This window comes from Cygnus olor, chromosome 2 (assembly GCF_009769625.2).
Source record: "Cygnus olor isolate bCygOlo1 chromosome 2, bCygOlo1.pri.v2, whole genome shotgun sequence".
Classification (NCBI taxonomy): domain Eukaryota; kingdom Metazoa; phylum Chordata; class Aves; order Anseriformes; family Anatidae; genus Cygnus; species Cygnus olor.
The window spans coordinates 8,322,546-8,339,533 of NC_049170.1; the positions used below are offsets into that span (position 1 = coordinate 8,322,546).

The 16,988-nt window shown below is 37.6% G+C and overlaps 1 protein-coding gene across 4 annotated transcripts in view; it reads left to right on the plus strand.

Moving 5' to 3' along the window:
- DPP6 (dipeptidyl peptidase like 6) overlaps nt 1-16,988 on the plus strand; it is a 554,044-nt gene that overhangs the window by 232,322 nt on the left and 304,734 nt on the right. The window contains exon 1 of one of the 4 annotated variants that reach the window (XM_040548020.1): nt 7,799-7,920. The exons of the other annotated variants lie outside the window; for them this stretch is intronic. Within the exon in view, the coding sequence (XP_040403954.1) occupies nt 7,870-7,920 (51 nt within the window). The 5' untranslated portion in view covers nt 7,799-7,869. Of the gene's footprint in view, nt 1-7,798; nt 7,921-16,988 lie in introns of those variants that run through there. 4 annotated transcript variants of the gene reach the window in all.

Sequence of the window (16,988 nt, forward strand, 5' to 3'; positions counted from 1 at the left end):
ATTGATGAAGTGTAAAACCAAGTGTTGTTTAATGCCTTCCCTCAGAAGGACACGGTGACAGTTATTATTTATCTAAAGAGTAATTGCAAAGAGGAAAAAACTATCTCTAGTCCTGTGTAGGTATGGGACAGAGTAACAAGATTGAAAAATTAGCTTTCTAGCTGTAAAGGCTGGACTAGATTGCCTAGGACAGTTATCAGGTCTCCATCAGTGGAGTTCTCTAAAGTAGAGTTGACAAATCTCCAACAGGAATAGTTTCCCTCTCTACTCCTACTTGGTAAGATTTTATTTTATTTTATTTTTAATTTGAGAGAACCAGAACTTATAACAAGGTGGAAGGTAATACATTTTATTTTGTTATACATAGAACAAGTATACAGTGTCCTGATTCCTGGGCTCAACTGAGCAATGAACACTCAGTGAAGCACAGCCCTGGAACTCCTTGTTCTGGAAACTACTGCTCACCTGGGCAGCCCCAGATGATGGGTACCTGGAAATATGCCCAGAGAGCCCAGAGAGCTCTGTTAACTCAGACAGTAAGTGCATCTCCCCCTAGACCCCAGGTTTGTTGCTTATACACATTTGATAATATGTACTCAATTTGGCCTCTTGATGTAGTTTCAGGATAGTTGAGGCTTGCCCTCTTTTGTGTTTCTGTCCATCCACTTGTCTCTCCTGCTCATTTTCCTAGATCTCTTGCTCCCAAGCAAGAAGAATTCAGCCAGCTATCTCTCAAAGCAGGAGGTAGGGCCCAAAGTCCTCAGTCTCTGTAGCTCCTCCTCGTCCTTTCTGCAGTCCAGAAGTTCAAGACGTTGGGGTCCTGAATGCAACAGTGTCACAGCACTGCTGCTGCTGGTGGTGAAGGAGCTGGGACTAACACCTCAGTGAACCCAGTGGCACAAATCAGGAGTAGCCATTGCTGTAAAATGATCACATGGATGAGAATGGAAGTTTTCAGGTGGTTCGTTTAGAAAACAAAGCTAAAAACCTAATTAGTGACTATTTACCTTAAATATGAACTTCTGATGCTTGGGACTAAATCTCATGAACGCAGTGGGTATATTGGATATTGTCGTCTAAGCACACTGGTGGAGTTGTGAGAATATTGCTTTTTCCTCTCAAACCTGTTGAGTTCAAGAGCTTTTAGATAAGCTGAAATGCAGAACATATGTAATGCAGGGAAGGAGACTTTATTAAATGCCTCATACTGAAGAAAATCTGTGTAGCTGAGTTTAATTAAGAAACTGCTTGCAAAAAGTTTAAATTCTGTAAGAAACAGGCTATTTCACAACAGATAGCAGTGATGCCAGGCTGCCATGGAATATTTCGTTCCACCCATGCTGCTTTCAAGGCTTCTCTTCCACATCTCCTGCATTTTTTGCAACGGCTCTGTGCCTGCCTGTGTGCACATTTATACACGAGGAAGGACTTTTTTTTCCCTTTCATATTTCTCTAGCACAATGAACGGTTGTGGCTGAAGTACTCATTTCAGTTAAGATATATGCAAATAGTAGTGACCATTAAATATGCATTGTCTCCTCCCAGTAATGATCTTCAGTACATTCACATTGCTGCAGTGTGGCTTCTCCTGAGTGCTTTTTTGCTGCAAAGCACTGATTCTCACCCGGTGATGGTTGGTGTTTGCAGGTAGCAGGGGGCAGGTTCAGGGGTTGGCCATGGCTCCCAGCATGAGGGGCTGGAGGGTAATGCCAGTGAAGGGGGCTGCTTGTCCTCAGCCTGCCAACATAACCATTCACACAGCCATACTGTGAACCAGATCAATGTGCTGAGAAGCAAACTGAGCTGCCTCGAAAATAACCTGGTAAAAAACAAGAATTTTCAGAGCCATGTCACAGCATGACCCCATAAGGAGTTGTGTTGACACAACCAGGGAGGCACCATGTTGCAGCATGCTTCATGTATGAAGTAGTAACATTAATAAAAGTGTATCCTGGTTTTGTCTCTTAATATTTTTCAAGTAAAGTGAACATGGATATGAGTTCAGCCATCTTTGTAGCTCATGTGGCACCATCCCACTTGGAAAAAGCAAGTATAAGAAGGGTAGGCAATGGGCATGTTGTTCATCTCACTGTTGCAAAGAAGTGTATATTGCCATGCAAAGTCCTGTTTCTAAGCACGCAATAAAACCAGAGCTGTTGGTGACAAACAGGACAATCTGTCCTGGTGAGGGGGGAAGGATAGAGCAAATCAGTTTTCTGGGTTTGGACCATATATATGGACCATATATGATGGGTGTTTTGATTCCCCTCCTTTCATGTCTGGAAGATGCTTATCTTGTTGCAATCATTCATTACTTAAAAATAAATAAATTATTATTATTATTATTAATCTGTTTTCTCCACAGTTTCAGCTTCTCACTTCTCTGCTCTCTGGTTTGGGCTGTGGCTCTAGTTAACATACCAATTTCCAGAGTCAGTTCATGCTCTCTGAGTGGTGTTAGTGTGTGATTCTGTTCTGTTAACCCATGCAAACTTCATGAGGAAACAGGACTGCAGGTTGCCATCTTTTCCTCTCTGAGGCTTTTTTCAGTTTTTAATGGTTACTTTACTTTGCTTGTCAGAATATTCTGCATCTCCTACTGTTGGTGTCACCATGGTCTTGTGCAGATATTGATTCTGTTAGCTGACAGAGAAATCATGTTGTTCCCCCAAATCCTCTTGTTAATAATGATGGGTTATTTTCAAAAAACTAAGTAGCTGCTCCTTCCTGAGCAGTCAGGAATCCAGGAAAAGGTTTAAAGGCTGATGGAAAGCCTTAAAATGAAAGTGTTATTATTATGATAACCCCTCAGCTAGGAATGGTACCTTTCAGCTTGATAACGGACAAACTTCATGAGTTGCCACATCTGTGAACTGTCTTTAACTTTGGAGCCAACCATCTGAAAAGTGAGCTGAGTTAACTTTAAAAGCAAAAGTTCAAACTCAGATTTGTTTTGCAGTTTAAATGTTTCATGGACATCTAGTGTGCTTGTGAGGAAATATCTAATTTTGGAGGAAGGTAAGGTTTCAGCAGTGTTGTCCTTTAGTACAGCCCTGAAATTGGGCAGCTCTGAACTTGCACTTGGCTGCTCTGATTGATGCCCAGAGTAGGGATATGGTCAGAGCGTAACCTGATGAGCAGGTAACACTCTGGTGTCATAAGAACCCATGGGCTTCCATAAGTAGGTAACGAATATTAGAGCAGGCCTGAAGCCACTTCATAGAGCAGTGTAAGCTTGTCAGAGAAACAGAGGGTCATAGCTCATGCTCACAGCACAGCTGAGCGTCAGCTCCAGTATGTAAAGAAATGTGCTCACCTCTCCTAGAGAGCCCTGCAGCCAGGGTGTCTCTCTGTCAGGTAAGAGTGTAATATGGGAGGTCATGAGCTTGCTAGAAATAACTTTTGTGGATATTTTGCTTGCACTGTGATAGTCTGTTAGTACTCTGCCATACACTTGGCCACCAGCATTTCTTTCCAAATTTTTCCCCAGTGGAAGAAATAAATATTTTGGTAGTGGTTTTTTTTTTTTTTTTTTTTTTTTTTTTTTTTTTTTTTTTTTTTTTTTTCCTAATGGCATACTGCATTAGAAAACTCTCCTGAACCAGCTGCCACAATTTCATATTTGCCAGCTACTTAGAGGAGTAGAAAATTATTAGAATTATTAGCAGCATTTCTGGATAATTTTCTCCCCTCATACTGCAGGCACTCTGTTGTCCAGTCACACTGATAAGCTACCTAACCATGGTCTTAGAATCACTTAATATTTTTCCTTTCTATTCTAAGTAGGAAGGTACTCTAAAGTTATTTGGTTAGAAACCATCTTCTGAATTTTAGCTTACATTTGTTCTTTCTTGTTTATATACATCTGTCCTGTGTCATTGTTGACCTTGGGTTTAAATAGTTCTTCTTCCCCATTCCTGCTTCGTTCCCCAGTGTATTTATAGATGGCGGTCATATCCCCTCTTAGCCTTACATTAATTATCCTCCTGTAGTTTCTCTCATATGACAGGTTTTCCATTCCTTCAATCATCCTCCAGCCATTATTTTCATCTGTTCTGATTTTGTTTTAATTTCTATTGAATATGAGTGACCAAAATTGTACCCCATATCTTAAATGAGGTGTCAGCAGTGCTTTGCGATTTCCTACTAATATTTCTCAGTCTTTACTGGAAAGTAAAGACTTTCCCAATAACTCCTTGCATTTCAGATTTCTTTTTTAACTGCCTTCCACAGTGGTGGTTCATAATCCTGTGATTGATTGGTACAATCAAATCTTTTTCCTCTTCTGTTAATTTGAGATCTGTTGTAGGAACCTGATTATACTTACAGGAACACCCATGCAGTGCTATAGCTCTCAGTAAATACACCTGAGGTGAGAATTTGAGGTTGCAGTAAATATTCTGGGATGATTTTACTCCATTATGTTTAACTAAATTACTGGGTAAAAGCTCAGCATCTTACCTTTCTGGAAGCAAAGCAGCAAAACCCAAAGCAGCAATTATTCCTAAATAGCACAAAGAGTATATTAATGTGTAACCCACCAAGGTAGTCAAATAGAGAAAATTAATACTGAAGAAAGATCTGTGAGAATTTGAGAAGAATTTGTAGTGAGGCATAGTTTTCATATCAGAAGTGTTCTGTTGTCTTTTTACAAAAGGCCAATATAGCTTTTTGTTACCCATGGTCTCTGTTTGTCTTCTCTCTCTCCCTTTCTTCATCTGACTCTTTTTTTTACAAAGTGACAGTCATGCAGGAAAAGTTCTCTACTTTAATGAAGAGAGGACAGTAATGAGTTTGATGCATTATACTTGCTGTAAGGAGACTTATTTTGAAGTCAGAGTTTATGCAAAGGAGAGGGGGGACTGAAGATTGACGTGGTAAGCAAGATCTGGGCTCTACTCTGACCTTTTCCAGTTCACTCAACTTTGTGGAGATACCTTGAAAATGTCAGTGATCTGATATTTGTGGGTTTCAGGCTTTTTAGATCCAGGGAAAATCTGTCAGAGTAATGAGAGTAGAGAGTGGAATACTCTAGTTTATTTATGAATTAGGATTTTATCCTGAAATCGTGGTAAGAATGTGCTGAAAGCCACTTTTCAGCAGATTACAATATGAGAAGACCATAAATTGGTGAAAGCATTTTGAATGATTCTGAAATTGATTTAATTCAGAAATAATTATTTTCCTGTCTTCTAACCATAACACTAAAACCACAAAGAAGATAACCACAAGGTAGAGTCACATTTAGCTTGATCCTGGCCTGGACATACAGTGTTATTTATATGCCCTGAGCACACCAAGCATGCCTGAACAATTTCACTCATTACGGTATGTAAAGACCAGAAGTTTCTGTCAGTCTTTTGAGGACAAAGAAATATAAGGCCATTTCTCCTAGATCTTAGAGGAATCAGTTCAAGGAATTACTCAATTTATTTGAAGTATATATTATTTTGATATCATACTAGAGTCTAATATGATACTTCAGCTCCAGGTGTCTAGCGGTACATAAACAAGATAGGGAAGAAGAGAAAGGCACTGATACTGACCCAGCTCTTACTGTGCATCCACGTGTAAGCTAGCATTGAGCTGTCAGTCCTGATTTGTTCAGAGACATAGCTACAAGCAGAAGTCATACAACTGCACCTTAACTTCACCTACAATTAGTATGTTGTTTTTTTTTTTCCCATATCATCACTTGTCTTCATTTAGCTTAACTGAAAGTGCTTGTTGCCTCAGTGTTTATACCACACAACATAAAGTTTCTAGATGTTTTCTTAGGTCTAACTAATCATAAACAAATTTAACTAACAATAAGCACTAAGGAATTCGGAGTATTCTTACCTATCTTTTCAATAATAGGCAGATTAAGAGTGCCTGTCAGAATGCCTGAAAATTAGTTCTGAAAACTTAAAATTTAGAATACTGTTAAATAATTAAAAAAAAATCAGAATCAAATTACTAAGGGGGAATGAGGTGCTTGTAGAAAATCTAAGGAGGTGTAACTAGTTCTTTTCTATAAAAAAGAGACTAGACTCACTTTTATTCTTTATTAAACAGGTCAGATTCTACCTCCAATAAAATTAGTGAGAATGCTCCTTATGAAAATATGTTAGGACTTTGACTTCAAATGTGAGAACAAAATGATCAAATATATACCTCGGGCCAGTTTGTCACCTCTGAAAATTGCACAGAACTGTTCTTGGTTTGCTCTCACGACCACTAGAAAGCATGAGTCAAGTCCTGAATTTGCTGGTCAATGCACATCTCCATAAGGATTCTATGTTTTTCCTCTACAATGTAAGTAATCAGACATTGCACAAGTAAAAGCTTGCAGCTTCAGACCTGCAGCACTTCTGTCTAGATCTTTCCTTGCAGAGAGAGAGAGGGCAAGTTTCATAAGGGCTGCATCAATACTGACTGGTAATATCAAACGTGGCCTTCTATGAAGTGTAATTTGATCAAGAGCACACCACAAGATATTTTAAGATGGGAAGATAAGATTTCAGTAATACTAGCAAGATAAAGATCTACAAATCAAGATGAGTATCTAGGGAAGCACAATGTGATAAGAAAAGTAACAAAAATCACATGGGAAAGTGGTGGTGACCCCTTTACTCATGTGGAGAAAGCCACTGTGTATACTGATTCTCAGAATCAAAATCCTTTTACAGTATCTATATTGTATGACTTCCTTCCAGACACCTGGGTTGTTACACTACCTGGCTTTCCATTAGAGGTGACACTTAAAAAAAAGTGTCCTCTGCGTAGTCACATCTGGAACGATGGCTCATTGCTTACCACAGCAATGAGCCAGTGGGGAAGTCAGCTCTGAAGCTGTAACAACCCATAGGAAATCATAGTTTGTCAAACAATGTTATTTTCTCATTCCACAAATGGACTTAAAATATATATTTATATTTTTCTGTTTTACCAGAGATATATTTCACACACTTTCTGCTTTCTTTTCCATTTTCTAATATTATAAAAAGGAATGAAAGAATCCCAGATGTATGAAAAATAAAACCAAATGGCTCCTTTCAGCAGCCTGTGGGGTGGATAACATGAACTGTGATCAAATTTTTCCGTGGCTGGGACTTGCTGTGGACTCTCTCACAGCTTCCTTTCCCTTAAAAGAGATAATACAATCTCCTGAATCATCCATTGATTTTCAAGAAATTTAAAACTTAGCATCTTTGTACCTTCTGTCATACATAGTTGTGTTTTGTTGGTTTTGTTTTGTTTTGTTTTGAAAAAGGAAGAAATTGTTAAAAATCATTTGTGAAGAATGACAAATATGCACTTTCACATCATTATATAAACCTCATATCCTTAGGAAACCACAAAAATAAAGTAGAAAACAGTACATGAAGCATTTCTCATCATCATTACCTTGCAGCATATTGCAGACAGTTTTGTAATACCATGTGATTTCCATATATTTTAAATAGCTTTTTTTTTTTCTTTTTTTTTTTTTCTTTTTTTAATAGGATTAAAACAATCCCTTTGTAAAGACTCATCATAACAGTTCTTTAAAGTGCCATGGCTGTCAGCTCACAAGTCTTCTTAAAGTCGGAAGGCTGACGTAATAAAATCTTTTTTTTTCACTGACCTAAATCAAGTATTGGATGGATCAAGCCTTCTTGCTCTATGATCTCAAAGGAGTTTTTTTTGTTTTTTTTTTTAGTCATGTTCAGCTATTGGTTACTTTATGCTGAGCTGTGAACTGTGTGGTTATTGGAAGCAGCATTAAAAGCCAGGGAGTGACTCTGTTTTCAAGAATATCTATCACTCTACTCTTTTAGGCACCCGACTGGTTGTAGAAATATTTACAGCCACATAGGATAAATATTTGATCTGCAAGCATCAGAGATGAACAAATCCAAATTGTCCAGAGTGAAGAGATTAAAAAAAATATGGAGGGTGAGTGAACAATGCATTAGTCTATTAGAAAGATTGCAATAGTAAAACATAAATTGCAAGCAGATAATTTTGGTGTTTGCGGAGAAACTGTCCTGCTGCATGCACGTTATTTGATCAGAGTTGTCAATGCAGCTTTTGATTGTGTGTTTATTGTTTTGCAGATTAGATGCATCTTTGCAAATTTATTTCTAGATATATTAAGCATTAAACATTCAGGTTAATTTGATTTTTGAGAAAAGTTTCAGAGAATCTGAAACAACAACACTTATACAATAAAAACCCTTGAGGAAGCTAAGTTAAACTGATTTCCTCAGTGGCCTTTAAAAATGCCATTTAAGGGTGGAGATTATGTGTATATATATATATATATATATAAAGTAGAAGAAAATACAAAAAAAAAAAAAGCAAAACTTTTCCCCTGAGGCTGTATTGTAGAGCTGAGATAAATTGCATAGCTGAGGTACGTGGAATGTGTTTAAAGACCATGTTACATCAGAGTCTAGCATGATGGTCAAATGAATTAAATAATAATAGAAAGGCATATTTTCTTGTTACTGCATATGTTATAAGTTAGAAATCAGACCACAGAGAAATTGAACAGATCGTTCTTTACCAAACATGAAAATAATTGGGTGCAACAAGTGAAATGAGCATCTCTCTGGTGTTTCATGAACTGTTCTTTGAGGATTTCCTTGAGAAATTTGGGGTTTGTTCTTCACACTGATAAATATACAGGAAAGAGTAGTCATTTTAAGAGCCTTAAATAAATTTGTTTGGATGCTTCCAGGATATGGGACTCTGATATCAGTTAATGGAGTTACATAAATTGTCTTGCATATAGTCGTTAAATAGTGTGTATTTTCCATGATGTGAAACTCTGTTGAATTGCTTCCTGGTAATATCGTTTTGACTATTTAAAAGTAGCTTTTTATATGATATTCCATTAATGATGAAAAACAGATGATTTCCGTGATATAGAGCAATTTGCAGTCAAGACATAGAGCAGTAGAGGTTTTCCACACTTTAAAGACTGTCTTGAAATAGAAGCAATGTCTCTATTTATGGTTTTGTGTATTGAAAAGTGTTATTGCCTGAGTGAAAATTATATTTTAATCATCAAACAGGTTTCATTTGTGAAAACAGGCACAGTTTTCTTAGAAATTAAAGCATATCTATTAAGCATAAGTAGATATTATATCATATTAAGTGACACAAGATAATTACCACAAAGCATGGTACTTAAATGGGCTCAGGGAGGAATTTAGTTTTAAGAGGGAAAATGTCCTTCTTGGATAGAAATATTTTATTTGCATATGGCTGTGTACATTGTTGTGCAGCTGAACACTTTGTCTTTTACCTCATATTTGTTAAAGTTATTAAACTGCAGGCTATTAAACTTCTTTTAATTGACGTATTTTCTGCTTCTCTCCCTAAAGCATTCGTCGTATTCCATCATTTTGGTACCTGATATTTCAGGGTAATACAGTTCAAAATTAAATTTCTGCAGAAGCAAATGTCTGTTTTAAATGTTACTGTTTCTTCTTTCTTACTTCAAACTATTCAGCGTAGAAATATGTCAAAATCTTGAAGAGGGCTTTTATGGTTGGGATTAAAATAAAAGGGTAGACCTTTTTATTTTCATTGTGCAGCGTGTGCATTTTTAATAAGCCATAATATATTTATGCAGGAGATTATATGTCTATGATATGATGCACACTCCCTTCCTCCACTTAACTCTTGGCATTAACTTGCCCAATATTTATGGATATATCAAAATTATGATTTACACTGTACTTATCATTAACATCCCTTGCAATAGCTTTCCATAGTTCTTGCCATCCTTCAGAATACAGTCATAAAATGAAGAGATTAACAGATAATTAAATTAAATCCTTAATTATTTGGGGATGATGAATTCACTCTGTGATTCCAGAAAGGTATAGAGAGCCTTTTTCACAGGCAGTATAAATTGAAACCAATGGAGCTATGAAGATTTATGCCTGCTTGAAGATCTGACTCATGCTGTTAATTATCTACTCCCCTTTTAAAAACATATTAATAAAAATTGGATGTAGGAACAGTTTATTACAATATGAAGCTTTCAAGGTATTTTTTGAAATATTATATACATTCAAAGACAACATTGTTTGAAAAGTATCAGCCATTTTTCACACAACATAGAATGTTCTTCAGCTAGAAGCAGAGAAACTTTGTTGTTTCTCCAGAAATTTTTGACATCCATGAGAAGCCTCTCCTTGTTTTCAGTTAATTCTTGATCTGACCTATGTTTCACACGGATCTCCAAAGCACTGACATACATCGCTGACAGTTAAATCTTCTGAAGTGTTCAGCAACTAGCCACTCCTGCTGGTGAAGTAGCTGGGAGCAAAACACTTCTGATAGTACAGTCAACTCATCTAACTAAGGACAGAAAGCCAAATATATTAGAAAAATGAGGAAAATTAATTATAGGGTCAAAACCAGCAGCAAAAATAAACAGTCCTTCTGTATTCAATATTGAGTTCATTTGCTTAAAAAAATATTCTCCCTACAGTCATTATAGAAAAGATTACATATTACAACATTTAATGGGCATTCTAGGCTATCATGAGGATTGAAGATTATAATATTTAAGTTACATGCTGAGCAGTCTTGAGAGCTCATTCGTGGTGGTAGATAATGATAGAAATATTTGGTTAATACTTGTGCCGTATTTCAGGGGATCACTGTTCAAGTTTTTTTAGTAATAAACTAAAATAATTGTCACAGAAACATGAAAGCGTATACTGGCTACTTCAAAGCCACTGAGCCTTTTGTAGAAACCCTTATTTAGAAAATGTTTAGACTACACATTATTTACTCAATAGTACACCTCATTGTGATCCATCTTACCTGTAAGTATTTAAGCTCAATTTTGTAAATGTGTTTTTTTTTTAACCCAATAGACTGTGACGGTTATAAAAACTTATTACGGTCTTTCATCCCAAGTGTTTGAAGAGGATGTTTGGAGAAAATATGCCTTTGAAAAATCCCTGTAATTTACTCTGAAAAGTACTTATGGTGGTGGGCTTAAACTATTCGTACTCTTTAGGAACAGTTCCTGGAACTGTCACTGATTCCATCAGGAAGCTGTACTTTCCTGCTTCATAATTTATTTTAGGCTGCAAAATGGTATAAAAAGCATTGATTTTGGAGTAATTTCTCTGTCTCACTGCTTCTTAAAAACATATCTTGATAAATATTATTTTAGGTGGTTTGCATTAGTATGCATAGAGGCTGGATTATAAAAAGAAAACAGTATCTAAGAGGTTTTAAAATACATTAACATTTTTTTTTTTCAAGAATTACAGCCTGACCACCCCCAGCCCCAAAAAGCAATAAGATTGACGTGCTTAAGCCTATTAACAGAATACCTGTCCAATCTCATAATCCTGACTTTTAGATAAATATGTTTTCACCTTTGTTGAATTGGCAGTGACCTACAGGTTCATTGCTGAGGAATAGGGTCTGAGTGCAAGTTCCAGCTGATGTGGCCTCAAATATACTGTTTGTTCTCCATAATGTGTTCATTAGTGAGCAGTACAGTCAGCTTTAAACCTTTTTGGAGACTGATGTTGCCTCCTTGCCATTCCTTCCTGATACTTCTGGGTTGTGTTTTGTCAGAGCAATCTACAGGGGCTCTGCCTGTTGTGCCCCAGAAGACATTTGCAAATCGTAAAAGCTGATGGAGCAAGAACTGTGTGAGCAAAGATAGATTTAAGAAGGGAGCACACTACTCAGGAAATTTCTTGATGGCTTCTTCTCTACCTCTCCCTATAGTAGCTTTTAAAAGGAGACTAATGGGTGTGCAAGTCCATCAATTAGCCCCCACCTCCTCCAATGTCAAGGGTATATCCCTCATCCTCCACTTCTTCAGCAGGCACTAATGCAAGAAGAACGACTGGGAGAAGAGTGGGAAAGAGTGAGGAGGCATCTGAATGTCTTCAGTTGACCCTCGGTGTGGGTGGGGAGCGAGCCTGTGGGTTTCTGCCCAGGCACAGCCAGAGCAGCCCTCCAGCACCATGAGCAACGGGGACTTGCCTGATGCTGACCTGGTTAGTGTTGGCAGGTAGGAATGGGGGGCCAAGAGGCTCAAGGATGACAGAGACCCCCCAGAAATTCAAGGTATAGGGGTGGGAGGTGGGTTAGGGGAACTGGTTACTGTCTTGGCACAAGGCAACAGAAGGGTCAAGATTTCTGGTTTTGTGGTTTTGTGGTCCTCCCTTTTCTTTCTCCTCTCCTCCCCTTTAATGTCTTTGTGATTAGTCAAGAGAGGAAAGGAAGAGAAAGGAGTGATTTGGATGCAGCAGGTACCAACTTTACCGTTTCTGCTGGGACCAATTCCCATCACTGGGAGTCCTTCATCCTTGAGTAAACAACCACCCAGGAGGAGCAAAAGTGATTTATGTGGCTCCTAGTCCCTTTGCTTGGGGGCAGATTTTGCGAGGGATCCCCTCCATGTCCTCATCAAGTTATGTACTTTCAAAGACTTCCCATGGCTGGGTCAGGAAGCTCCACCGTCACCACTCCAGACCAGTGGATCTACTACAAAGATCTGCTTGTAAAGAGTTCGGAGGAGTGAACCAGGAAAACAGTTAGATGTCAAACTACTGCACGTAAATGTGAATCAATCATTTTTTATTTTCTGTTTATGAAGCTGAAAATGTCCAATCATTCTTCTTAAGGAGACCATTGGCACTGCTGCTTGGTGTATAATGCATTTTGCTGATGAGGGTGATTACAAACAAAATGCATTGATTTAAAATAATAATGGAAAAAATTTTAATATATTCTTAGGCATGACAATTAGCACTGTGGAGGAGTTCCTTGCAAAGACAGGTGTTCCAGTCCTTAAACAGGTCTTAGTTATTTGAAATCTGTCCTTTGTGTTGTGAAAACAGTGAAACAAACTATAAATCATTAGAAATACAGATTACTGTACACAGTATTACTGTGTATTGCTCCTTTCGTAACTCTTATAGTGTTACCAATTACACTTAACTATTAATATCTGGTGTTTTGGTTCAAAATGGAAACTATTAAATTCACTGTATATGTAATTGATTTATCACTGCTCATTCCCCAGGGTCAGCAGGGAACTCCCAAGTGTGGTGGAGTGTTAAGTGTAAACTAGATTATAGAATTTACCCATTCTTACAAGTCTCAGTGACCAGGATTTAAATTACTTGATTTAATTTTTTAAACAGGCTTTGTAAAACACTCTCCAAATATATCCCATTGTAACTTTATATTAAAAGGCAGAATGAATGAAATTGCAAATGTTATTTATGAAGTACTTCTGCTTTTTCATTTGGATTTTGCAGACCTCTATGGCTAAAAAACAAACAAGCAAACAAACAAAAACACGATATTGAAACAACATGTTAATCCCACAAAGCCTTATTCTGTTAAGTGATTTTATTCATTACAATAGTTATTTAGTTTCTGTGGGTACTGCCCATAAAATTAAGCATACCTATAAAAGTTTGCTAAATCATCAGACAAAATTAGTGAAAACTTTTTCATTTACATGAAAGTGCTGCATTGTTCAAAAAATAATATAGTCAGATATTCATTGGCGTAATTGTGAGGTTTGTTTTTTTTGTTTGTTTGGTTTTTTTAGACAACTGTTTGGGGTGTAACTAAGCTGTGGATGCACAGATCTGGAACCTGGGCTTTATATCCACCTCAGTCACCTTTGGGATGTAAGACCCCATGAAAGATCTGCCAAGGAAATGTCCTCAGTGGGACAGGGCAGCTCAGAAGGTTTCAGCTGTCTTTGCAAGTTCAGACATTTGGAGGTTGTCTGAAGATATAGGAGAGGTTACTTGTTTGTTAACTTTGTGTTTCAGCTTGAGCTACATTCCTACCAGGGATGACATCAGAACCTCTTTTAGCACAGGGTCAGCATTTTAAAAGAATATTTACAGAAGAAATAATGCTCACAAAACATCACACTGCAGCTCAAGCACTTTAGCAACATAAAATTAAAATGGAAAAGCCCGAAAGCAAATGAAAATATGCATTTAAAACTTTTTTAGAAGTCTGAAACCATTTTTTTTTTTTTTTTTGTAAATCACTTTCTATCTGTGATTCTCATTTCACAGTAAAACATTCTAAGATGTTAATAACTGCATATCTGTTCGGAAGTCAGTCTTGCTGATGCTGTGCTAATGGCCATTTCTAATCACTGTTAGCAGCAACAGCATGCTGTAGAAAATTTACGTTAGCATTTCCAGTCAGCATTTTCATTATGAATTACGAGATCCAAGGTTTCCAAAGTGAAATCCTGGTCTGCTTGAAGTCGTTGGCAAACTGCCATCAGCTTTGGTAGGTCAAGAATTAGATGCTGAGGGTCTTCTGGGTGAATGCATCTAATTTAACAAGCCATGTGGCACAGGGTCTTTGCTACATTGCTTGCACAATTAGGTAGTTTCAAATGTTCTGCTTATTTAAATGAGATGAAACATTCTTAATTGGCTTAATTTATTTTTAAATTATGAAGAGAAAGAAAGGAGGAAGGACAGCACTGGAATTCAGCTCTCCTCTTCAGGAACAGCATGATCATCTTCTTTGATCTGGCATTATTTACAAGCACAGCTCCATTTCCTTTTGCTCTTTCTGAAAGTACCCACAGAGGCTGCATCAGCAGGTGTTTATCTACTATGGACTGAGCTTCTCAGCACTAGCAAAAGAACGATGGGGAGCCAGTACTTGGCCTTTAATTCATTTTAAGTAACAATGATGACCTTATTGGTAGAGTATTAGGGTTTGTTAAGTTGAAGTTATGGTTTATTAAGCAGCCTGTTCCCTTTTGCAGCCAATGCCATCTCTCTGTCAAGAAACACATAGATAAATGTATATGCACAGAGGCATTCTTACTCAACTCAGTTACAATTTGCCTTCTCCAAGTGGAGGGCAAACATTTATTACCCAGCGGTTCATGCATCTTTGATAGAAGTATTTTACATAAGCAAAGGAACATGTGAGCCTGCTTCAAGCTGGCACCTGAGGAATACCACTGCTGGTTAGTTTTGCATACACTCTGTGCTAAATTAAATATTTAATCTGAAAGTTTCATATGTTATACAAAATAACGTGTAGAATTTAATGGCAAATAACAGTCAGTGAGTGCCTGACTATAATCTATTATTATTGGTGTATATATATATATTTTTTTTAATTTGTTCTTTGTCTTTTTTGTTGCTGTTTGTTTGTTTTGCAAAGAACTATTGAGCTTGTACCAGGGACTCCTCTCAGGTCTGTCTCGTTACAGGGTAATAGTGACTTCTCCTTTGCCCAGCAACAGCACTGGAGGATGGAAAGGTGAAAGTATCCTTGAAGAAGTGTGGTGCAGAATATCTGTTTGGTACATAATTACTACATTTAGAGAGGATATATAATGGTACAGTGCCCTGGTGACAAAAAAAAAAATGCACGTATTAGAAAAATTGTGTTAATAGCTCAAAATGCCTCTGCAAATGCAGAAGTTTGCGTAATTACACAAATTTGGAGAGTGTAAAAGCCATATAAAAGTAACCATTTCTGATGACGGTAAACGAAACTGACAACTTCTTCAGTTCCTAAGGAATTTAATTATGCAAATGCTAGAGTTTGCTGAACTTTAAGGACTTGCTTTTAAGTGTTTTGTTAACTGCTCTGGGATAAGATCAGTTTTTGCCTGAACTTGTTGGTTCATGTCTTTAGGCAGGATGACAATCTCCTGCCCACCCCTCACACCATATGATGAAAATCAGAGTGGCTTCCAGCCTAGACTGAGGACCTCATTAAGAGGGAAGGCTTCTCAGGAAGCCTTTATTTTGGACAGTTTTACCACATGCTGATAAACAGAGAATTTAACTTTTCATCTCACTAACAGCAACTTCTGCATCCATTTTGTCCTTGCCTCAGACATGCTATTGTCCTATTTTTGGCAATTCTTCTCTGTTACATTTCCTTTTATTACTATTGGCTTCCAAATAAATCATGTGAGAGGCAAAAGAGAAAAGCATTTTCATGTGCTGACTGCTCTGCTCTAATACCTACAAGGGGGAAGAAGGGGTCTCTTGTACCCTTCTGAGGTTAATATTAATTTTGACACTCTTGCTTATTGCTAAAAAGGAAATTCCCTTCCTATTTTCTGTACAAAGGAAAGGACAACAGCTGTGTCTAAGGGACAACAGCAGGATGAGTGATTCTACTTGTATGGTAGAAAGCCCAAGAGGGCATTTTAGTAAGCAGAAGAGTTGATGGAGACCTGATAGGACACCTTTGGGAGTATGTAGCTTAAATCAGCCTCAGAGACTGAGAAGAGGAGAAAAAAGGTCTTTCTTAATATGTTGACTGTTAGTCTGATCCATCTGGGAAAGCTGTTTTTGTTATCAAAAGTTCTCTGTCGTTCAAAGTATCCATTTGTTCTAAATGTCTTTATTGAGTGAACGTATTAGAATAGCTGAGTTGTGGTAAGTACAGCAAAGCTGCATCCTGTAGATACCAGCTCTCAGGGAATAACGAAGGCAGTGGCTCAGAGGGGGATTTATCCCAAGGTTGTATTGACATCTGGACTTGGCCTTGTGCAAAGCTGAGCCCTCTCAAGCGAGGAAGCCTAGAGCTGACTTGGTTGGCCCTTTGGAAATATGGCCAGACTCCTATCAGGAAGGACAACAGTATGATAGAATTGATGATCATCTCATTTAAAACTGGGATCTGGTCTGTACAAAAAAATGGTGAGGTACATTTCTTGCAATTCCTTCTCTTATCCAGTTGTTGTTTCCTCTTAACAGGTGGAGCAAACACTAGCTAAACCACCTGCATGAAACAGCTTTATGGCTGCTTCCTGCACTTCAGTGCTTTTACAGCTTCTGTGGAACTTTTCCTGAGAACTAAGAATTTCTCAAATAATAGCTTGATTGGCAACAGGTAGATAGTTTATTACTTTTCTCAACATTTTGTATAGTTTCAGGCTATGTATAGACAGTGGATAGAACAAAATGTCCTCTTGCAGAAGGACACGTACCTCACTGTCTTTC